The 24371-nt window shown below is 41.0% G+C and overlaps 1 protein-coding gene across 1 annotated transcript in view; it reads left to right on the top strand.

The window, feature by feature from the left end:
* Positions 1–24371, top strand: part of ank2b (ankyrin 2b, neuronal) — a 157526-nt gene that overhangs the window by 100120 nt on the left and 33035 nt on the right. Inside the window, exons 30-43 of the mRNA XM_050066933.1 lie at positions 4166–4264; positions 7946–8100; positions 8230–8441; positions 11562–11766; positions 11869–11965; positions 12093–12321; positions 13331–13456; positions 13629–13751; positions 13964–13996; positions 14297–14318; positions 17425–19566; positions 20005–22062; positions 22569–22646; positions 22803–22934. Coding sequence (XP_049922890.1) covers positions 4166–4264; positions 7946–8100; positions 8230–8441; positions 11562–11766; positions 11869–11965; positions 12093–12321; positions 13331–13456; positions 13629–13751; positions 13964–13996; positions 14297–14318; positions 17425–19566; positions 20005–22062; positions 22569–22646; positions 22803–22934 — 5711 coding nt within the window. The remainder of the gene's footprint in view (positions 1–4165; positions 4265–7945; positions 8101–8229; positions 8442–11561; positions 11767–11868; positions 11966–12092; positions 12322–13330; positions 13457–13628; positions 13752–13963; positions 13997–14296; positions 14319–17424; positions 19567–20004; positions 22063–22568; positions 22647–22802; positions 22935–24371) is intronic.

The raw sequence follows: 24371 nt of genomic DNA, 5'->3' as shown, positions 1-24371 counted from the left end.
GAAAGACAAACAACGTTCATCTGCACACAGTGCGATGGCACATGACTGGTTGAATATCAGCAAAGTTTCCCTGCTTCCCTTCACTGGTTCCTGTACAGCAGAGCTAGTTCCTTTTTTTCAGTGTTAAAATCACTAAAAAAAACAAAAAAACAGCATGTGTATACATTCAGTAGGCTATATCTTCAGTAGCTAGCTGGCTAACCCTGCACTTTTCTGGGTTTGATTTTAGGAAGAAACATATGTCTTTTTACAACCTCTCCATATAACGAATATCATTAATACATGTACCCCAGGCACAACGTTTAGCTTGAAATCTGCAAAACCAGCCTGAAAATGTGGTGGCGAAAAGGCCTAGAAATATTTGACCCTTAAGGTCAAGTTAGAAGCAAAACACATTTACTAAAATGGAGTAATCCTAAATGGTCTCACTCTGGGGAGGAGTCTAAGAACAGGGTGAACTGGAACACATTGTGATGGGAAACAGATGTCGTTTCCCTGGCAGGAACAAGTTGTGTAAAACGCCAAGTATCAAGATAAAAATAAGGGCAAGTTCTGAAAACAGCAGGAAATCACACTCACACACATACACACACATGGAAAGGTATGTATCATGTTTATCTGAGGAGGAGTATAAGAGTATTAGGTGAAGTGCTCTACGGGGCTCATTGTCTCATTGTTGCGGTATTTGAAGTTGCATGCTGCGTCTTCAATAACGTACCTGCAAAGGCTGCAGATTGATCCCGTGTCATAAAGAATCCTTCTTCATCAAAAATGAAGGAAATCTGAAGCACAGCCATGTTGTTGTAGGACCCTGGTCTGAACCAGCCCAATGCTACGTTATGATTGAGCAGTCAGTGTCCAGGCGCAGGACTTAGGAAAGAGTTAATTGTCATTCTATTTAATCAAGAGAAGCATGACCAAAATGCACCCAGTTTAATTGTCACCTTCTTTGTGAGCTCAAGCACAGGTGTTTTAAATAAAAACTTGTCATCTACCCAATGTTAAGATATTTTATTTTCTGTAACTAATTCAATTTGGGCCCCATTCAGGGAACGGATGGAGTAGGTGTTGTGATAACACTTCCTTGACATTGTAAATGGCATGAATTCAGTTGTAGACTCATGTAAAAAAAAAAATCAAGGATTTGTGCACACAGTTAAATGCACATTAAAGCTTTGATACAGCTTTCTCCACAGATGTTGCACAAGCATAAAGAATTGTATCATCTGCATACAAATGTGCTTTGCAGTTTTGTATTTAGGCACAGATAAAATTTGTAGTAAACCTTGTAGCACACCACTTTTATTTAGAAAATGGGGAATTCAGTCTTGCAGCATTTAAACTCCTCTAGGAGGTAATCCTGACACCATCTAAAGGATGCTTCATCATGGATTCCTTACCATGTTGGTAGTGCACCACAACACAAAGCAGCTTTTAGGATTTTTTTGTTGTTGTTTTCTAGCAGACAGTAATGACAAGGGAGCACCTTCACGCAGTACAAAGTTAATGGAGTGCAATGAATTGTTTCCCCCTGCGCTGGGGGCGGGACTTATATGTGCTCTGTCTCTATAACAGACATTAACAGTTTATATCAGGTCATTCTTTCCTTTAATTCCAGGAGACTAACTAATCACATTTGATGGACTGCCCTGTTTGTCTTGATTGCCAGAAAAAGACTTTGTGATGAAAAGTGCCATTATGAAACTGTCATTGGAAAAAAATAGCAATGTGAAACAGAAAAATGTTTATTTTTTATTTTAATATGTTATTTTAAAATAAAAACTGCTGGAACCACAAGAAACTGACAGTAATAATGAAAAGAAGCAGTATGAAAAAAACATCTCATAATAACGAGTTCAAACAAAAATACAGAATAATTTCACAATTTCAATTTTATAATAATATTAAATTGTGGGTAACACTGTCTATGAAGACCGCATCTTTAATGCATTATAAGGCCATTCATACTGACTTATAATGCATTTATAATGCTCTATGACTGCACTCATAAATAATAAATATGCTTCCTGGTGTATTATATCAACAGTCATAAAACATTATAGATATGACTTATAATGAATTATGGATCTTATGGATGCTCTTGATTAGTTATAAACTAGAGGTTGACTGATGGGGCTTGTGATGCATTATGAATACCAAAACTCACCTATACACACTTTAACAATTAACTGTAGTAAGGACTCATAGTATGTTATCATAGTCCATGTATCATAAGTTATCATTGTATGTGTAAAGTAAAGTACATATTGATGCATCTGTAATAATGCATACTTCATCACAATGTCTCATGTTTGGTGCTAAGTAAATTGTGTTGCATTTTCATGTATTTAAAAGAATCTATGTTGCATCATAAGTGATTGTCTATCATACAATTGAATACTTTGAAAATACTTTTAAAAGATTTAAGTCTGACATCCTCTCACATCTAAGGACAGTGTGTCATAAGTCAGAGTTTTTTGTCACAGAAGCAGATTTTTGCAAAAACAGAAATTATTTGCAAGACTGGAAAACAAGTGGAAAGAAATGTTGCAGCAACCAGAATTTCCAGTTAGTATGCTATATGCTAACCATTTTCCCCATTTCAAGCAAGGCTGCTAGTAAGCTAACTTTAGCTACTATAATGTTTGCAATAGCCCTTGAGCTAACCATACATTTCAGCTGAAGATTTCTTGCTTCAGTCATATAAATGGTTACATGATATAATTTTTGAAGCTAGCAGGCTTCAGCTGAAACGTAAAGGTAGCTTGTAGGCTACTAGCAAACATTCCAGTAGCTAACATAAACTTGCAAGTAGCCCCTACAGTGGTTAGTTAGCTAGCATACTTACAGGGTATTTCAGAGGCTGTAGCAATTTCTGTTCACATATTTATTTCTCCACTCTATCATTTGACATGTCCTCACAAATGTAAGGGCATGTCAAAAAGACCCTCCCGTTTACTCCACAACTCCACTTTATCCATCTTTCCAACAGTCTAAGACAAATGTAGCAACGTGTTAATTTTAACAGTTAATCAATCGAGAATGAAAACTGGAGGAAATAAGTACTAGCCAATCACAGAGAAGTAACACCAGCCAGTTCACAGCAAAGTAGGGTAAGATCAAGTGGAACATGGTCAAGATGCAGACTGGTAATGCTACTGAAGCAACTGTGCCATTTATCTTGTACTATGGAAAAGGAGGAGAAAGTGGAGTTGTGGAGTAAACAGGAGTGTCTCTAACATGTCCTCACAATTCTGCCATGATAGAGGAGAGAAGGAAAATGTGGACAATATTTGCTGCAGCCCTCAAAAGCAATTTGCAAACTAACGATAGCCACTGGAGTAACTAAAGATTACTGGCTTCAAAAATCACCTCATGTAACCATTTATATGAGTGAAGCAAGATGCAAGATCCTCAGTCTTTGCAAAATCTTATTCTGTTACTAAAAACTCTCTGACCCATGACACATTGTCTTTAGATGTGAGAGGGTGTCAGACTTCAGTCTTTTGAAAGTATTTTCAGAGTATTCTAGTGTATGATATGATGCCTCAAAGATTCGCAAAAATACATGAATGCATCACACTTAAGCACCAACAATCAGACGTTATGATGAAGCATGCATTATTATAGATGCATCAATATGTACTTTACTTAACACATGCAATGATAACTTATGATACTGCATGGACTATTACACTATGAGTCCGTACTACAGCTGATTGTTGAGGTATGTATAGGTGAGTTTAGGTATTCACAATGCATCATAAGCTCCATCAGTCAACCTCTAGTTTATAACTAGTCAAGAGCATCCATAAGACACTTCGAATTTTTTTTATAAGTCACATCTATAATGTTTTATGACTGTTGGTATAGTGCATCAGGAAGCATCATGTGTGTTTATGAGTGCAGTCATAGAGCATAATAAATACATTAGAATTTACTATAAATCATTATAGATGTGGTCTTCATAGAAAGTGTTACCAAATTGTGTGTATGTAACACTTTTGGTCTCCATAGGCATGAAGCAAAAAATTACCACCATGTTAATAATCTCATTCAACTGCTGCAAATAAGTCCCCAAGGTTTTTATTTTGCACCCAACCAAAACATTGTGTGTGCTCTTTCTTCCTCACTGCTGCGTATGGACGTTTGGTTGATCACACAGTAAACTCCACCTACCCAGTGCCCCTCCACCTCTTAATGAGGGAGAGAGTTTGGTTAGCAGAATCCTCCAGCTCGGCCCACCGGGGACAAAATTCCTTGGGTAGGGTGGAAAGAAACAGTTTTGCATATGAAACAATCCATGGATGCCGGTCTCAGTGTTTTATTTTACAAACCCTTCCATTTGATGTTATTTTGTCCATAGGTTATTGTGTTGTGCTTGCACTGCTGTCTCTTACCCCATCTCATCTGGTACTTATGACCCTCTAGACATCACATTGCTGTGACTTTAATTTGCGGCTTCTATTTTTCTTGAATCCCTCTCTTCTGCTTGGCATTTCCATCTTTGTGTTTGTGTTTTCTTGCTTCCTTTTTTCTTAATAAATGTGTTAGAAGATTTTATTTTTAATTTTTGTGTGAGATTTGAATGGTTGTGTGGCCTGTGAGTAGTTGGGAAAACAGGTGACATTCAACAAGATGATGTGGACCTGTGGATGGCTTTTTTTTCTCCCTGATATGTAAATTTTAGGTTGCCTGACAGGCTTTTTTCCCCAAATTGTTAAATATCGCAGTCATGTGTGCTGATGATTTTTGGCTATTTTCCTTACTATAATTTAGCAAGAAAATGACAATTTAGAGACAATTACAAAGTCTTAACATGTTGAATGCTACTTTTTTCCAACATTTAGGAAAGAAGGACATGATCACATTATCTAATTTCTAGATATTGGAGATTCTCCTGCCAACCATTGGGGCAACAAAGTACAAAGCTGGCAAGTGCTAGCTTTGAAATAACATATTTGAAAATGATGTGTTTAATGTCAAAAATGGTAGCAATAGAAATAAAGATGACCATCTACTGTCAGGCCAAAGAACCTTCAAAATGTCAAAAGGAAAATATTAGCAGTTATGCTTTATAGTTGTGTTTGTTCAATGTTGGATTGTACTTGTAGCATGCCTATTGTAGATATGTGTTGTATCTAGCTTGTTGTCATTTTGCATAACAGGTAAGTAGGTTATTGAAGTGATGGTTCAATTCTTACTATTAAATACAGTCAGTCTACCAGAACATTTTTCTTAAGAGGGGTGACTCATCCCCTGTAGGTATTGACATTTTCTGACAATAGGAGTTGGAATAGTTAGCATAGTTTTCAAAGCACAACTTCAACCACCTTCTCAAACTACAGCATTAGCATATTCAAGTTCTCTGCTACTCATGAATATGCTTCAAACACTTACTCAAATATGGTCAAATGCACTTCTTCTATTTGTACCTTGCTATGTTACCGTTAAAATGTGTTGCTCACAACTAGCATTTTACATTGTAGTGAGCATCAAAGGTAAGCAGCTCACTGTGCAGCAGTAAAAGTTCAGAAGGTTGCCTTGATGCTAACTAGGTAAACAGCAGAATTTGCACAATACGGCAAGGTGAACTCTACATGTAAATCCACCTGGATTGTGCACTCATGCATGGCTGATGCAACCAGAGCACTAAAGCAACTTATCCTCATACAAAGGTTTGTATGATATCCTACGAAATAGCGCCCCACAAATGACGTTGCGTCTTTAACTTAAAGTTGTGTAATTAATGTAAAGTTATGGAGGAAGGGTTTGGGCAAGTAAAAGTTAATGTGGTTAGGTTAAAGCTATAGTGCGTAACTTCTGTCGCCTCCCAGCGGATAATGCATTATTACAACTAATAAGCTGGCAGCACTTCCATGTACACAGAGTAACACTCGCCACACACTGTGTACACAGAGTAACACTCGCCAGTCGCCACACCGTGTACACAGAGTAACACTTGCCAGTCGCCACACAGAGTAACACTCGCCACACACCGTACACAGAGTAACACTCGCTTCACACCGTGTACACAATGCTACACAACGTGGCGAACACCAGGCTGCTAACATTACATTACGTTCATAGCACCATTTCCAAGAAAATAATAAAGTACTAGGTCCAGTACATGTAACAGCAACACATACTACTCATAATATAATTATAAACCAAGTCACTTACTTATCCAACAGCAGCAAGGCAACATCCGTGTCTGCCCTCAGCCCAATTTCTTCCTTCAGGGCTCTCCACCGAGGAAAAGCGACGCCAATACAAATCCTTGTTTGCCTTCTCCGTCGGTCACTTTCCTTCTTTGCTAATAGACCTTCAGCCGAACGTCCAGGCTTTTTCTTTGTGGTAGGATCCACTTCTGAACCGTGTCTCGGCCGCTTCTCCGCCATGTTGCTTTCTCTTTCTACCTGCGCTCTACCTCTTGCTATGACACTCTCCGCTCTTCCTCCCCCTCCCTTCTTGTTGTGAGGAAGCATTTCCTGTGCGCCAGCGCGGGAATGTCGCCGGTCGACACGCAAACTAAAAATGATATATATGTTGAAAAATACCGCGAGATGTTACAGGAGCCGATCGGCTTAATCAGCATTGTGTCATCTCCTCTAGTTGTGGCTTGGGTGAAACGGACATTTACGGACCTGTAGAAGTTACGTACTATAGCTTTAAGGAAAAGAAACATTGTAAGGAAATGACTAAAAGTTAACTTCGAGTTTACGTGGTTCCAACCACTGGTCTCCTAGGTAAAGTCTCAGGGGAAAGTCAGCGCATCAGTCCTGTGATTGCAGCCTTCCAAAATTCATGGGTTATGCACACATTATTGGCTAATGATTACTTGTGATGTATGAATTCAGGTGCATTACTTTTCGTAGAAAAATGTATGAACTGTGCTTGAGAACAGCCTGACTATAGCAACGCTGAAGTCAGTACACTGTCTCATTTGCGTTCATCTTGTACTTACTCAAAAAGTATTTCTAAAACATTAACTAAGTTATGTAAGGTGTATTAAAGACGTAAACATTACCTGCGCATAAGGCTGGGTATATTTTTATTTTTTAAAAAATGACAATACCAGTACAAATACCAGTACCCTTACTGTGATACCAATACCAATAGAGTACTTAATTAGATATCTTTTTTTCCCCACTTCATTCAATACCCTTGGAAATGGAAGCATTCAGTTGCATGAAATGGCACCAGACACCACAGGCGTGCAGTATATCTCGGCAAGCTGAACTGCCAACTCTGTCAAACACACCCCACTCGATTTTACCACACCACAGACTGTATGGGTTGTAGCTGCTGCAGTATCAATCAATCAATCAATCAATCAATCAATCAATCAATCAATCAATCAATCAATTTTATTTATAAAGCCCAATATCACAAATCACAATTTGCCTCACAGGGCTTTACAGCATACGACATCCCTCTGTCCTTAGGACCCTTACAGCGAATAAGTAAAAACTCAAACCCTTTAACGGGCCAGTCAAACGTTACATTATATCAATGAACGCTTAGGATGATTGGCTGCAAGCAAAACCATACAAGGTCATTTTCTAGATCTGGGTACAAAAGGATCAGATGCAGACAACGTTTGGAGAAGTTTTAATATTACTTGGTACTGGCTTATTATGGTCGTTACCTTAAAGGCATCAAGTATGGATACCCAGCCCGACCTATTGAGCCTCTAGAGAACAAACATGTGGCGCCAAAAACGTTGTAAAGAAAAACATACCTTTTTGAATTTTAGAAAGACAGGAAAATCTAGATTTGACACCAAATAATGGTCTTGACCAAGAATAGTCTACGTAAATGAGACCAAAGATGGCAACCTGCTAGATACACACACACACATGCAAAGAGGCACTTAGATACACACTGTTATCTTCTATGACATTCTATACTTACTGATACTTACTGGCCTCTACCCCTTCAGTCCTGTGATTGTGGAGATCCCCCACTTTGCTGCCCTGCGGGGGAAAGAGAGGGAGCTTGTGATTCTGAGGAGTGAGACCGGAGAGAGTTGGAAGGAGCATCACTGTGAACACACCCAGGAGGAACTCAACCAGATACTCAATGGCATGGATGAGGGTTAGTCTCTGATGGTGTGCCAGACTGCACCAAGAGTTTTGGATAGTGGAGCATAAAAGTATGAATGCATATCTATATTCCTTCATTATTGTCCCTGACTCTTGTCCCTTTCTGCCCCTCCATCTCCAGATCTTGACACACCAGAGGAGCTGGAAAGGAAGCGCATCTGCCGCATCATCACTAGAGATTTCCCACAATACTTTGCGGTGGTGTCGCGCATCAAGCAAGACAGTAATCTTATTGGTCCAGAAGGAGGCATCCTGAGCAGCACTGTTGTGCCCCAAGTCCAGGCAGTTTTTCCTGAGGGGGCCCTCACCAAGAGAATCAGGGTTGGACTGCAGGTAATTCACAAAAGCATTACTATAGTCCCTGGGTCTTCAACAGTGCAGCCGCAACCACCTTGCAGGTCCTAAGAGTTACTGCACGTGGGCTGCCAAATTATTATTTTACCATTTAACTTAAGTTTTAGCTGGGATAGGCTCCAGCCCCCCCGCGACCCTCAAGAGGATGAAGCGGTTACAAGATGAATGAATGAATGAATGAATGAATGAACTTAAGTTTTAATTTAAGTTTTTTTTTGTATTTTTAATTAAAATGTGTCTAAAAATAATACACATTAACATGAATCCAGCATTTTGTTAGTGAAGATAAATTGGCCTATTCATAAATAAAGAATAAAAATTCTTTCAATTTACAGTATACAACATTAGTGATAGGCTAATAGTTACTTATGAATCCTTGTGCAGTCATGTTAGCTAGCTTACACTAAATCAGTGTGCGGCACCATAATGCTGAGGTGAACTACTACTAATATTTAGCTAAATGTAATGGCCAATAGGCCGTATTATTATTCCAAGTGTATGGACAGTCTTGGAGCTGCAATGGATCATTTTGTAACTTTTCGAGCAAGAGACTTTGACACACTGTCCACCTCAGAAAACACAGGCAAAAGTGAAGTGGGCAAGTCTAATGCACCTAGCCATGCTACAACTGCTGCTGACTTAGCAGTGATAGGCAAACAAGAGAAGACCCAAACATATTCAGAGAATTATCTCAAGTGCAACTCACTTTTATACATCCCTGCTCAGTCCCTCTTTAAGCCAAGGGGTCCTTGGCCTAAAAAATGTTGAAGACCCCTGCTATAGATTGTGATACCCTTTTATGTATATACTTTAGATTAACCTTTTTTTTGTATTTGTCTATTCAAAGCATTCTCCCAGCCAACATTTGTATGTGGGGCCCATGTGGGTAGTAAATGGGCTGAAAAATGTGCCCTATATGGGACTGTCCACAGGTTCCATATTGGCCCACAAAGAATTTTACCCTCATGGGTAGGTTTACCCAAGTGAGCCCCAGATAAGATGCCCATTTGGACCCATACCCAATTTGTACCCAGGTAAGCCTTAACATGACCCATGTGGAGTCCATGTGGGCAACTGGCATGAGGCCAATATCAAACACATGGACCATTCAAAATAGGGCCCATTTTTCAGCCCATTTACTACCCACATGGGCTCCACATACAAATGTTGGCCGGGCTGTTGCAAATTCTGGTGAGAATTTCTTGAAAATGCTTTAAAAAGTGGGGCGTCGGTAGTGTAGTGGATAGTGCCGGCACCCCATGTACAGAGGCGATGCCTCGCTGCAGCGGTTGCGAGTTCAACTCCGGCTTGCAACCCTTTGCTGCATGTAACCCCCCCACTCTCTCTCTCTCCCCCATTCTCACACTGTCCTGTCCATTAAAGGCAAAACGCCCCAAAAAAATAATCTTAAAAAAATAAAAAGCTTTAAAAAGTTATACTCAAGATCTGGAGCTCAGATATCAAACCATCCAAACATCAAAAAGTAGGTTTTAAATGTGGAATACCAGGCAAAAGTTGAATCAGTGGATTATGCTAGATGAAAGTCAGGGAATCACTGTTATCTCAAAATAATATAAATGGGGAACATGAAAGACTGTGCCAAACTGTATGGCAGCTAAGCCAATAGTTGTTAAGGGATTTCATGCCAAACCAGAAACTTGCTGGTGGTTTTAGATGAAAAGTCAAGTGATCAAAAATCGTTAGAATGTCTTTACTAAATTTGTCAACCCATCAATGCTTATCCATCTGGTTGATACAAAATTTTAGTCTAAATGTAGCAAAGGAAGCCTCACACAGATCAAAAGAAGTCTGGACTTCAAAAATCTCTATTTTACATGTTGCAGAGTTGCACAGACAGTGAAAAAAATGTGCAAATGTGCGCAGAGTGCAAAAAGTGCAAACGTTTCTTTCCATGTTGGACTTGCCTCGGTGCAGAATGAGGCATGCATACTGGTTCACCATTATACATAGGTCACTCGTACAGGTACACCTGGTCAGTCATCAGCAGCTTGAGGAAGCACACATGAAGACAATTACCAACAGGCCACATCATCCAATAGTCCAATAGTCCAATAGCAAGCACTACAAAGCATAGCCACAAGCAAGTGCTGGTACACATAAATACATACATACATTCATTGAACACTGGAACACAATGTAACACTGAAAAGTGGGGCTAGTTAGTACAGAAAAACAATAAAATGCATCACAGAAAATGGGATGAAGTGTTTTAAGGTTTAAGATATATCTGCACTCACACTGGAGTAGAATTTGGTCTGTATTACCCCCATGGTGATTAGGTACCATCATGTCACTGCCACAGTATGCCAAATCTGATGTAGAATGATTACCAAATGAGAAGTGTCTAGCAACAGCTGATTTAGAATCGGCACTGCGAATGGCATTTTATGTTCGTTGATCCTGAATCTAAGTTGTCTTCATGTTTTACCTACATATTGAATGCCACATTTGGTGCATGCAAGAAGGTGAAACAATCCTGGAGCTACATGATGTTTTATACTCAATTTTGGCAACAAAACTTGTAGAAGTATTCACCTTTTTGCAATTAGTGCATGTAGCAGAAGTGCGGCAAGGAAAAAAACCTGTGGCATTGTCCAGATGTCCCTGGTGGGTGGAGATGTTGTGTGTGTCTGCCTGTACCAATAATATTATATATAATATAATATATATATAATAATATAATGTCTCGCACATTCCTAGCTCTAGAAAAAGAGAAAGCTAGAGAAATCTATTTTTATTCTGTGTGCGAGGCTTCCTTTGCTAAATTGTGACATTTCTTTGACTTCCGCACTAGAAAGGAAGGCTGATCTAGGACAGTTTACTAAGGCACAGCTCATCCCATGCCTACCACAACATTTTAGTCTAGACAGAAGTGGTGGATCAACCACCTGACAACTAACCAACATTACTATTCCCGTAGCCACACAGTTAGCATTTGGGGTCTACTGAAAGATTTGTGTTTGTCAAGGTAGAAATGGTCCATACTATTTCCTGCTAAAAATATATGTACATTCCTGTAATTCCACAACATGCTGGAATACTAGTACATTACAAAGTATGCTCTGTATACTCTCCTAGGCCCAGCCAGTGAATGTGGATGTAGTGAGGAAGATACTGGGGAGCAAGGCCACCTTCAGCCCCATCGTCACCCTAGAGCCACGCAGGAGGAAGTTCCATAAACCCATCACCATGACCATCTCTGTCCCCAAGAGCAACTCCGACCCGGTCCTAAATGGCTTCGGAGGGGATACCCCCACCTTACGACTGCTCTGTAGTATAACTGGTTAGAGACTGCACACAAATACACACACGAAGCTGTGAAAAGACCAACAAGACACATGTTCATACTCTAATATGTCAACCTTGCATTTGTGTCCATGTACAGGTGGAACAACACCTGCTCAATGGGAGGATATAACAGGAACCACTCCATTAACATTCATCAACGACTGTGTCTCCTTCACCACCAATGTGTCTGCAAGGTAACACAAAAAGCATCTGTTGTAGCACAACTATATGCATTACTGTGTTCAAGTGATTCAGATTCTGCAGCCAAAAGAGACCTAAGTTCACTGGTTCTTTCTGATCCCCATCTGTTCTGCTTTCTAGATTCTGGCTGATAGACTGTCGACAGGTCCAGGAATCTGTCAATTTCTCCACTCAGGTGTACCGAGAGATCATCTGTGTCCCATATATGGCCAAGTTTGTCATCTTTGCCAAGACCCACGATCCCATTGAGGCCAGACTGCGTTGCTTCTGCATGACAGATGACAAGATTGACAAAACCCTGGAGCAGCAAGAGAATTTCACTGAGGTGGCTCGCAGCCGAGATGTTGAGGTGAGGAAGGAGAGTTGGGGAGGAATGTCTCACCAACTGCAGCTGATGGCAGGTGTAGCTCACTTTACTTAAAATGCCTACCAGCTGCATTTTCAATCAATCAATCAATTTTATTTATAAAGCCCAATATCACAAATCACAATTTGCCTCACAGGGCTTTACAGCATACGACATCCCTCTGTCCTTATGACCCTCGCAGCGGATAAGGAAAAACTCCCCAAAAAAAACCCTTTAACCCTGTCCCAGCTAAAGGTATAAGATTAAGTTTTGCCTTTACCTTGAATACAATGAACTGCAATAATCTAGACATGGTGATATGACAGCATGAATAACCCTCTCAAGACCACCGTGAGAAGCAAATGACCTGATTTAGGATGTTCCTTAATTTGAGGAAACATGATTGGACAAGTCTTGTGACTTGTTTGTCAGTCGAGAGATCACTGTCCCAGATTACACCGAAGTTTCTACAGGTTTGGTGTTTGCAGACAGGGAGTAAAGTGGGGAGTGTAAAGTGGACTTGGGGAAGGACCAAATACAGTTCTCTGATTTGTTTTCATTTGGCTTGAGGAAGTGTGTCATCAAACACTTGATTTCTGATAAACAAGACATAAGATGGTACAAGTGCTTTCCCCACTGGCTTTTACTAGGACTTAAATATGTGTATCATCTGCATAACAATGGTAGTTGTGTGGGTTCATATTCATCCTAGTCAAGGTGTGTACACTGGGAACAAATGAGGGTCCAGGGTGAAGCCCCGGGGAATACCACAGATCAAGTAGACACCAGATTGAGGCATTTTAGACCATTACTGAGGCAGTATCCCACACATTTTTCAACAAAATTGCATGATCAGCAGTATCACCTGCTAGTCTGAGACTGACCAGTATGGTACCATGAAGTGAAAAAGTGAAAAACCACTGTTTAAACAAATAAGGGACTGGGTGTGTTTTCATTGATTGAATTTTGTATTCAGTTCTTATACTCATCTGCCTGTTGTTATATTTCTCAGGTCCTAGAGGGCAAACCTATCTATGCAGACTGCTTTGGAAACCTTGTTCCTCTCACCAAAAGTGGCCAGCACCATCTCTTCAGCTTCTTTGCCTTTAAGGAGAACAGACTAGCGCTCTTTATAAAAGCGAGTACTATTTTTTATCTATTTCCCAAAGAAACAACCACAGAGTATGTTTAATATATGCAGCAAGTGTCAACAACAATTCATCAAACTGAATTGTGATCACTTATAACATTCTAATCAATCATGACTTTGCCTGATGAACAGTTGACTGACAAATGTTGAACTGCTGCAGATCAGAGATAACACTCAGGAGCCATGTGGCCGTCTGTCCTTTATGAAAGAACCCAGGAACTACAGGTCACTCACCCAAAATGCCATATGCAACCTCAACATCACCCTTCCATCGTACTGCAAGGTAAGGGCACTACACTGTTTTTTGACTCAACTAACTAAATGAATCTGCATAATGCTGCTTTAAAGACCTCTTTAGCTTTCCCTGAAATCATACTGACTGGTTGTCTTCGTTTCTATGGTAACCACGCATTGCCCACTGTCTTTTTTTTCTCCCCTTGCTGTTGTTTCTATCTGTACATCTATCTGCTTCTCGCTGCTTCTTGCTCCCAAAAGGAGTCAGATTCAGACCAAGAGCAAGAGGAAGAGGTAAAAGCAGCCACAGCTTCCCCCTCCCTCTTCTACTAACTAGCTCTGCTGATCTATCCTGTCAACTGTCTTGTCATCAGAACTAAATAAAGGACATGTTCACAAGTAGTCAAATATCATACGTTGGATATATTTTATGTATTGTAGTAAATTAGATTGTGATTTGTCAGTGGCTCATTTTTGCTGTTGTTATGTGTGTCCTTTGTGTTCTTTTCCTAAAGTAGTAACAGTTTTACAATATTTGGCATATACAGTGGATGAAACAAGACTAACCCTGATCTATTTTCCTTTTTTCCCCAGACCAATGGAACGCTAGAGAAATGTAAGACATTTTTTCCTTTCAATATTCCTCTATAACTAGTACTAAAAGATTTGCTAATAATACTGCATGTCTATATTAATCAAGCTAATATGACAATAACACTGATATTATATGGATGATTAGTCTGATGTAGTTAAACAGCGTTTGCAGAATAATAACCAGGCTGATACACTGACACCCCCAGCATTGCCTTAGTTGAATTAGTTAATTCGTAGACCATCTACATCTTATCAAAGCCCTTTAAGCTTCATGTACTTTTGTCTTGTCACACAAACTCCCCATGTCAATGTTTTGTTTCTCCTGAGGCCTAACTTCACTTTTTACTTTTTGTTTGATTTCTCAACTATCCAAATTTCTCCAGTTTAACTCTTTCGCCTTTCAAAATTAGGGACATTTGGTGAAAGGGTTAAACACTGCCATCTACATACGTGTATTAAATTAAATGCATTCATACTGTGGTGATGTTTATGTGACGGCAGCCTCTAATTCTGTCCTAGCTAATCAAAGTGCTAATTTCGTTGTGTTAATTTTTTTGTGCTTGTCCCTGTTTGATCATTTAGTGGCTCTAAACAAACCCATTTGTGTTGAGGTGGGTGGAGTGACACAACTAGGATTGTTGATATGCAGCTCAAGAGGCAAAGTGTAGTTTGCATATTTGTTTTGGCATATAAAAAAAAACAAACCACAAGAGTCTGAACAAGGACCAAAATAATTTAGTGGTTTAGTGGACAATTTGAGCTCTCTGAAATCACCAAACAACCCTTTCACGTATTTTGCAAACCGTAATTTTCACTTTGATCTAATTTTTCAAAGTGCAGATTTAAATGAACATCAAAACACAACTTTTAATGACAGACTCTGTAATTCTTAAATCAGTGAGACTCTTGCCAATAATGTCCCTCACAGCTGCTTGTGGGATGTATGTTTTCCAATCCCTTGCAGTTAGTTTAGTCATTATATGGCAGCTCAGCCCATTCTCACTCCCAACTTGTCAAACACTGCAGCTTTGTCAGTGATGTCAGCATCAGACAACATTGCACAGAGACACCTTTGACGACGATATGATTGTCAAATACAACTGCTTTGTCAGTGGACATTGGCGTCAGACACTGACACACAGAGGCACCTTTCATGGCAGTATGATATGCACCAGGCATGTCACTTTTAGAGACAGCGGGCAATAATCCAAGTCATCAAATCTGATCCCTTTGTCAGTGAATGTTGGCGTCAGACACTGATGCACAGAGGCACCTTTTGCAGCAGTAGTATACGCACCTGGCATGTCAATTTTAGGGACAGCGGGCAACATCCCAAATCATTAAATATGGCCACTTTGTCAGTGGATGTTGGCGTCAGACACAGATGCACAGAGGCACCTTTTGCTACGATATGATACGCACTGTGTGAGCAGAAACATCTCCTGTGAAAATGGAAGTTTATTTTGAGAAGACTCAGGGCATGTGACGGGTAAATTGACGCGCCATCCATAAATGTCCAAAACAGATACAGGAGGCTTCCTTGCATGTCATATTTTGAAGTCCACTGACAAAGTGGCAGTATTTGACGAGTTGGTACGAGAAAAGGTTGGGCAGCTAGGAGGGAATGAGAGCAGCTTTTAAAGGAGATGAGACAAGGTGATGTGACTTGTCTTCATTAAAGCAAATCTGGAAGAAAATCAGTTGTTCACACCCACGTCGTTTGGGCTTCAAGTTCCTGGGACTGGGTAATAGTGATTGTGCAAGCACCCAGTTACAGGATATTAGAGGCCAGAATATTATTATTCCTCTAGCTGTAGTCTTGTAGTCTAATGGTAAAGTAAAATGTCATCAACCTCCTTAGCCACTCTGAATCCTTCCCCTTCTTCCATCCTTGCCTTGTCCGTGTGGAAATGAGAAAATGACTGAAATAGAAACAGGCAAATACAATATACTTGAGCGTATAAATTAATCTCATAATAAAACAACCCATGTTATACATGAAACATACATGGATGACATCAGGGATTAAAATGACATGTACTGTATATGTTTTCAGGAAAGAGTAATATAGGTGATATGTAATATAGATAATACTGATACTGTATGTCATAACAGTAGTTGTGTAAATGGACCATGAACTCACCACATTACTGAATGAAGACATATTAATGAGCAGCTCTTGAGCATAAGCACCTCTTATCCTCTAATTGCAGATTTAATTAATTTGATTCAAATTTACCTCTCACTCCATTCACTTTTCACTGAAACCTGTCCATCAGCATTTCCCTTTGCTTTGCATGGAAATAACTTGCCTTACATAAATGTGTATGTGTATGTGTGTGCTTGTATGTCTGTATGATTATATGTATGGTCTTGTTAATGGAGTTATTTTGTTGGCGTCCTGATTTTGGAATCCTCCCTCACAACCATTTCCTTATGGATTTGTGCACAGGTGTTTTTTGTTACTTCAGTTTTCATTTCAGTTACATTTCAAATGTTTAAATAAACATATATTTATATATATATCTTCCTTAAATTCCGTGAAAGTAAATGATTTGTTTTTGTATAGAATGAAAAGCATGCAAATCATCAATTTCTTTCAAGTTATCACTGGCTTTCTTTGATAGATGTAACTAGCAGCCTAGGTTGTTTTCAAGCCATTTTTGCCTGTTATCACATTGACATTTGTCATACATCCGAGCAATCTTGAGATGTCTTGATGTTGTTTATTTGTCTCCTTTGGTGACCCTTTTCCATTGTACTTGTTGGTATCTTGGTTACATGGTTTCACTCACATTTAGTATTGTTTTTTATGTATTTTAGTTTTGTTTTCTAGTTTTGTCTTGTGAGTGTGGATGCGCTGAGTGTATAAGCAAGTTATTTCCTGCTAATATCCTTTTCCATCAGTATTATTTAGCCTTTGCTTTACCACTGTTCCCCAGAGACACATGAAAGTATAAGCCCAATTCCTCTGATACCCTAATGTAGAACCCTTTGTGAATTTTGTTGTCCTATGACCCCTGCACTGTGCTCCAATCTTGTCCTGACCACATTCTCCAATGTCTGTCTCCTTTCATTTGGATTTTTGATTTTCTTTACTCCTTACTTGTTCTTCTTCCATATGGAAGATGAAGAGACGGCAGCGTCACACCTGAAATCAGACCTGATTCGAGGACCAGACCTCCTATCCGACGTGTCAGAGATGAAACAAGATTTGATCAAAATGACTGCCATCTTGACTGCAGACTCCACAGAGAAATCCCCTTCCTTAGGAGGGTGCGGTCTAGAGAAAGGGACTGAGGATGTTTCTGGGGAGCCATTAGAAATAATGGAGAAGGACTTAGAGAAAGTCAAAGAGGACCTAGAGAAAGTCAGTGAGATACTAAGGAGTGGAACATATGAGGGTGAGGCAGCAGAGGAGGCAGCAAAAGCAGCTAGAATGGCGGAGGAGTGGGTTCTCCTCTCAGATGCTGAGATAGAGGAGGCCAAAAACATGGCAGCATTAGAAACTCAAGAACCTGTCTTACGGGAAAGTAGAGCCAACAGAGGGGCTCCCAGACCTAAAGCTATAAAGGACAGTGGTGACCTTAAAGAATACCTCCTGGATGCACCAATAAGCTCCAAAATAAAAGTTAAAAAAGAACCAGCCATCCAAGAAAAATTCACTGATGTCGTGCTACGCAAAAGTGCGAAACCATCTACTCCAACCAAAGTGTATGACAAAGCAACTGCTGGTGATGTTAAAAAGCCAGTCAGAAGGAAGGGGAAAGAGCAGGGGCAGGCAGAGGAATCAACAGAGGCAGGTGCTCATCTAAGTGTGCCTACAGCCCCTTCCCCAGTATCACCTGTATCCCCAGTGGTTGAAGAAACTCCCATTGGGTCAATAAAGGACAAAGTGAAAGCCTTACAACAGAAAGTAGAAGCAGAACAGAAAAGCAAAAAGGTCACTGGAAGCAAACCTTCACAATTGCCTGTTATGAGCAAACCCTCTCCAAAAGCCAAAGAAAGCCCCAAGTCAAAACAGGGCCCACCTAAATCCCCCAAAGCTGAATCTGAAAAACTTGAGGAGACCATGTCAGTTAAAGAGCTGATGCAAGCATTCCAAACGGGGCAGGACCCCTCAAAGAGAAAATCTGGGCTATTCGAACTTAAAACATCCACTATGTCAAGATCAGAGAAAACCACAAAATCAGACACCATCCAGTCAAAATCCATGACCAAAGCAACAACCTCACGTGTCTCTCAAGAACGAGAAGTATCTTTGGATTCCAAACCTCGCAAGAAAAATACCACTCAGCAAGACAAAGAGATAGAAACCAAGTCAGTTGCTGCCACCCATTCAGAGCTAGCTGAAACTGTAGACTTTGGAAATGGTGGCCTTGATGATAGCTCTGACAGCTTAAAACATGAGGGTGTGGCAGACTCACTAAGTGCCAGTTCTGGAGATGGTAACGCTCATCTGAGCTCTGAGGACAGTTACAAACATGAGGGTCTTGCCACTCCAGGCACAAGCCCAGAGAGTCTGTGTCTTTCTCCCAAAACTGGACAACAGACTACTACAACATCTGCAGCAGCTGCCACAACAATCAAAAAAGAAAGTGAAGACACACAGAAGTCTGGAGACTCTGGTGTAGGGACCACTGGTGACCAACTGTCTACAGAATTGACTCTCCCTGTTTCTTCCAGCGAGGCTGCAGATGATCACACAACAAGTGAGTCCATATCTGTTAGGAGAAGCGAGGCTAAGCCATCCAAACCTCAAAAGCTTACAAAGAGAATTTCAGAGACTGTAGAATCATTTCTTAGCGATGACGAGAGCCCTGATCATCTGCTAGCATTATCTTTAGTTGGTTCTCCTGCATCTAGATCCTCTTCTCAGTGTCATGAACACTTAGAGCTGCATTTAAGACAAGACTCAGATGCTCTCAGTCCATTAGCTGATGACTCTTTGACAATAAGCCACAGAGACTCTCTAGAGGGTAGTCCTCTCATGGAAGAAAACTCCTCCCATAAATCCCCAGATTCCATTGAACCTAGCCCAACCAAGGAATCACCCCCCCATGACTCCTTAGAGAACAGCCCTGTAGAGCAAAAAAGCCACCCTTCCTTCTCATCAACTCTAGGTCCTCCCAGTAAATCCTCTAGCCATCCAGAGCCCTCCAAAGCTACAGAATTCCCCCAAGATGCTTTACGTGGTAGGCTGCTTCGAGACCATGAGACTAGTGCTGATGATGACAGTTGTGAGCAGACATCTCAGATGACAAGTTCCGGTAAGAGTCCCCTCTCCCCTGATACTCCTAGTTCTGAAGAGGTAAGTTATGAGGTAAACCCTAAACCCCCTGACCATTCATTCCTCTCTGTTCCATCCAAACCGGCTGCCATCCCTGAAGACCCAGAAGAAGAGGATACATCAGACAGCTATGACGCTAAGAGAAAAATCACTCCAGAGGAGGAGATGTTTAAGATGGCAGCCAAAATAAAAACATTTGATGAAATGGAACAAGACGCGAGGAGCAAAAAGAACTCTAGAAAAGATGTGTTTCCCTCAGCAGGTCCCAAAATAGGGGATGACAGTTTTGAAACAATAGAGCCCACAAGTGAGAGGCTTTCACAAAGTGAATGTGGGCTCGATAGACCCACTGAAGATTCAAAGTTAGCTCTTTTTGTTGATCCCCATATTAAAGTACAACCTCCCTCTCCTTTTTCAGCAGGTTTGCATGAAGGATCCCACAGCAAAGAGGTCAAGAGCACAACAAGAACAACAGCCATTGTCACTTCAGAGGGACCTTACTCTGTCTCAGACCAGCATCGTTCAAAATCCAAACTGGAAACTGCACAGGAACAAAGAGTCCCACACTCTGCAAAAGCTGAAAAAGACAGTACTGCCAAAAAGGCTGCTGCAACATCAAACACTGAAAACAGGACTGATGAGCAAAAGGAGGAGAGCTTAAGGAAGTCAAGAGACAAAGGAGATGATAAAGAAGGTCAAAGGATAGGAGATAGCAGGCTACAGACTGGTACACTAAAGCAAGGTAGCAATGTTACAGATGAAGTGAAAGGAGATCAAAAGGAGCATTTAAGAGCACCAGAGGCTGAACCTGGTTCAGCTGTTGCCACAGGTCAAACAAAGGAGGTTTTCAAACCAGAGGTCTGTATCTATGATGACACAGAAGAGGATGATGAGGCACTGGAACCTCCCAGAACGGAATCAAAAGGTGTCACTGCGAGGGTAGACACTGACTCTTGGTCTGCCATGCGGGAGGATGATGCTGCTTTTGCAGCTCGTGTCAAAGAGGAGGAACAGAAGATATTGAATCTTGTGGTGGACCGTCAATCTTTGCAAGCAACTCCGGATACAACACCTGGTAGAACACCAACAGAAGACAGCACTCCTACCAGTGAGCCCAACCCTTTTCTGTTCCAAGAAGGGAAGCTCTTTGAGATGACTCGAAGTGGAGCTATTGACATGACTAAGAGGAGTTATGAGGAAGAGGGGGGTGGCTTTGCCTTTTTCCAAATAGGTGAACAGCCTTTAGAGGAGCCTATCTTAGAAGAGGTCAGGCAAGAAGGTAGGAGATCAGCAGCAGAACCTGAAGTTGGCCTCAATCTAACACTAGAGGTTAAGACTGAGGAGACTGAGAAATCAACTGATTCTCAGTTTCAGTCCCCACCTGAAGGTGATCAGACAGCCTCTAAAGCTGATGCCTCCAAATCTAAAATCCCCAAAATGGGTATTTCCGCCTCATCAAAACCTACAAAGAAAGATCAGACATCCCCTGAAGGTCTAGAGACTAAAACAGACAAAAATGTGAATGAAGTATGCTTAGATTTAGACAAAAATTCCCCTGACCAAATAACAACTTTACAAACGGCAGAAACTACAGTCACTAGATCAGTTTACTCTGAGCAGGGCCAAGAGTCCTCCGATTCATCTCCAGAAGAACCACAGTCAGTGATAGAAACCCCCAAACCAACAGGAAAATCTAAACAAAGTGCTTCCAGTAGTGTTAAAAAGACTCCAGTTAAAACACAAGCTAAGTCTGCTACACAAGGTCGGGGTAAGACCACAATTCCCTCTCCATCTCATGCTACCTCCTCTTCAGCCACACTTAAAAAAGAGTCCTCCTTTGTTTCAGAATCTAAATCTAGAATTCCCATCAAGGCTAGCACTCCCAAGCCCGATTCTACTGTCAAACGCGTTGAATCAACCCCAGACAAAAAACTTAAGGTCCCCGTTAAAAAGGATTCAAGGAGAAAATCTGAGACAGACGCAGGTCCCTCTGTGGATTTCAAAACCAAGACACCATCTTCCAAAGCCAAGAGCTTCTGTGAAGGGGAATCTACCAGGCCATCTGCTAAAAAAGAACAAGGTCGTCCCTTGAGTGCTGAGTCAGCCAAGTCCAAAGGCTTCCAGTCCAGACTGCCAGTCCGAGGCAAAGGTGGCCAGTCATCTCATTCATCAACACCTACTAAAGAGAAAAGTGAGCCATGTAAACAGTCCATTGAATTCTTTGAAGAGATAAGCGATGAAGCAGCAAAACTTGTGGCAAGGTTGGCACAGGCGAAGACAGAGAAAGAACAAGAGGCTGCAGCTGCCAACTCAGATGATGAGAGTATTCTCATTGATCCATCAGTCATAGAAAGAGAAACTTTCCCTGAGATGCAGTTCCCTCCCTCAGGAGACGTCTTTCCCATTAGACCACTGTGGGACGACCCTGTTGAGACACAGATGCAGCGAATCCCAGATGATAAAGTCCAAAGTCAAGGTATCCCCCCAATTTAAGGGGCTATTCTCTATCTCTTGTGCCTCATTAGTACACTGTAGCTGTAAAGGTGCTGCCTCTCTGTCTCTTGTAGTTAAGTCCCATTGTAGTTGAAGATTCCATGTGGCTGTGTTGTTTGAGCTGTGTTTGTGTTCATAATGATGTCTCTCTTTCCCTCTCTGTGTGCTGAAAATCTCAAGATTGACTTAAAGGCTTTATGGAACTTGTGAAAACAACTTAGTCACTAAAGAGTAAATCATTATTTAAACTATTACATGTAATGTCATTTATTTTCTATTGATTGAAATGTATGTTAATCATAGATCTATCACAACCATTGTTTACAGGCATATAATGTACTTGTTCAAAGTTACGATTTGATATCATCAAACTACAAGAACAAGAAAGCCAGTGAAGATTTTTTTTTTTCCTAATCCATTTGTAAATGTGACTTGATTTGGTGTACCTCGCGGCTCTGACCGCTCATGGCTGTCTGGTGGTATTTGCAGTAGATCCACAGGATGAAGCAGAGAGAAAAGAGCAACGGTTGGCCATTATAGCCGACCACCTGGGCTTCAGCTGGGCAGGTGAGTCACACCCTAGTAGCAGTGATCAAGCTACCAAACATACACACTAAAACACACCAAACATACACGCAAATGTTTGGCAGGCTCTCAAAAAACATAGTTTCGGAACAATCTTCCAATGATCATGATCATTGCGATGCCTTCTTTTCTCCACAGAGTTGGCACGAGAACTGGACTTCAGTGAGGAGAAGATCAACCTGATAAGGATAGAAAACCCCAACTCACTACAGGACCAAAGCCATGCCCTTTTGAAACTCTGGGCAGAGAGGGAGGGAACGCATACCTCAGGTTAGTGATAAGCAGAGGCGTGGACTCATGTCACATTACTTGGACTCTATATGGACTTAAGTCATACATTTGATGACTTTAGGCTCAACTTGACAAATTCAAAAAAGACTTACAACTTGACTGAGACTTCAACACCAGTGACTTGTGACTTGACATTGACTTGAGCCTCTTGTCTTGAAAGTACTTGATACCTTCCCCCAACTCCAAACATGAAAATGTATGTTATTAAAAAGTGTGAAACAAATCAATTAATTTACCTTTATTTCCTGAATCAACATTAATGCTATTCATTCCCAGCAAGTCAACACTTAAGTTCCCAGATGATCCACTTTGTCTGTCAATCGAACAGCATCCAATCAAGATGCAGGAGAGAACCATGAAGAACTAATGTTACATCTCTGAGCGCCAGTTGGAAAAAAAATGAGATAATTTTGTTCACATGCAAAGAGTATGTGGTGGTCAATAAAAAAAACAATTAGCATTCTGCAAAATCTGCTGGTCAAAAATTACACAGATCCAAAGACTTCCAACAACTTGTTGTAATCAATAAATACAAATTCTGAAAAGTATTTATGATTTTTGTAAATTTAATTGAGCATAGCATTCTGTTAGGCCATGGTGTCAAGCTCAGCTCACATCCCACCTACATCAGCAGATCTCAAGCAGCCCAATCAGCTGATTGATAGAGGGGTGTCAACTGATGATTAATGATGATTCCTTTCTATGCAACCAATTTGAAAATCTTATTCAGGGTGCCCTATTTAAACTGCTTTAGCCTGCTTACTGTTGCTGCTTCTTCTGCAAGCCTCTTTGCAACCCGCCTCCACCCCAGCTCCTCCTCTTTTTTATGCTGTGTCTGACTATCAGTGTCATTTCTGATTGTCATTGACGCTTGCTCTGCTCTGTGCCCAAGGGGTCTGTGCTGCTGCTCTCTCCACCTAAGGCTCTCCATGTAGGTGCATGGAAGAACGGGGAGGTTTGCTCTCTCTGCGTCAGGCTTTCCTCATATGCACATAGAAAGGCAGAGAGGTGTGCTCTCTCCATTTTCAGCTTTCCACGTGGGCTCGTGGAAGGGCAGAGAGGTCCCAGAATAGAATCATACTGCCAAATATCAAACTGCAAATAGAAATAAAGTTTTCTTTGACTAAAGTGGCCCTTACTGAAATATAATAATACTCTGTTGTTAAAATGGGATTACTTTTGGTGAAGAGCACATTATGGGCTCTAGTTTCCCGGCGCAGCGCAGGTGGCGCAGGGTGGCAAACCCCGCGCAGAGCTAGTTTCGAGCAGCGCAACCCGAGGCGCGCTCAGTTTGGTAGTTTGGCAGACCGAGGTGCGCTGAGATGGGTGTGGCGGCGCAGCAGGGGGAGGTGTCGACAGATCCAGCTTGGCGCAGTGACAGTTTCGTGCCAAAAGGCTTCGCTGAAGGTGCGCTAA

Source organism: Epinephelus moara, chromosome 17 (assembly GCF_006386435.1).
Source record: "Epinephelus moara isolate mb chromosome 17, YSFRI_EMoa_1.0, whole genome shotgun sequence".
NCBI classification, from domain to species: Eukaryota; Metazoa; Chordata; class Actinopteri; order Perciformes; family Serranidae; genus Epinephelus; species Epinephelus moara.
This window is presented reverse-complemented; position numbering and strand designations above follow the sequence as displayed.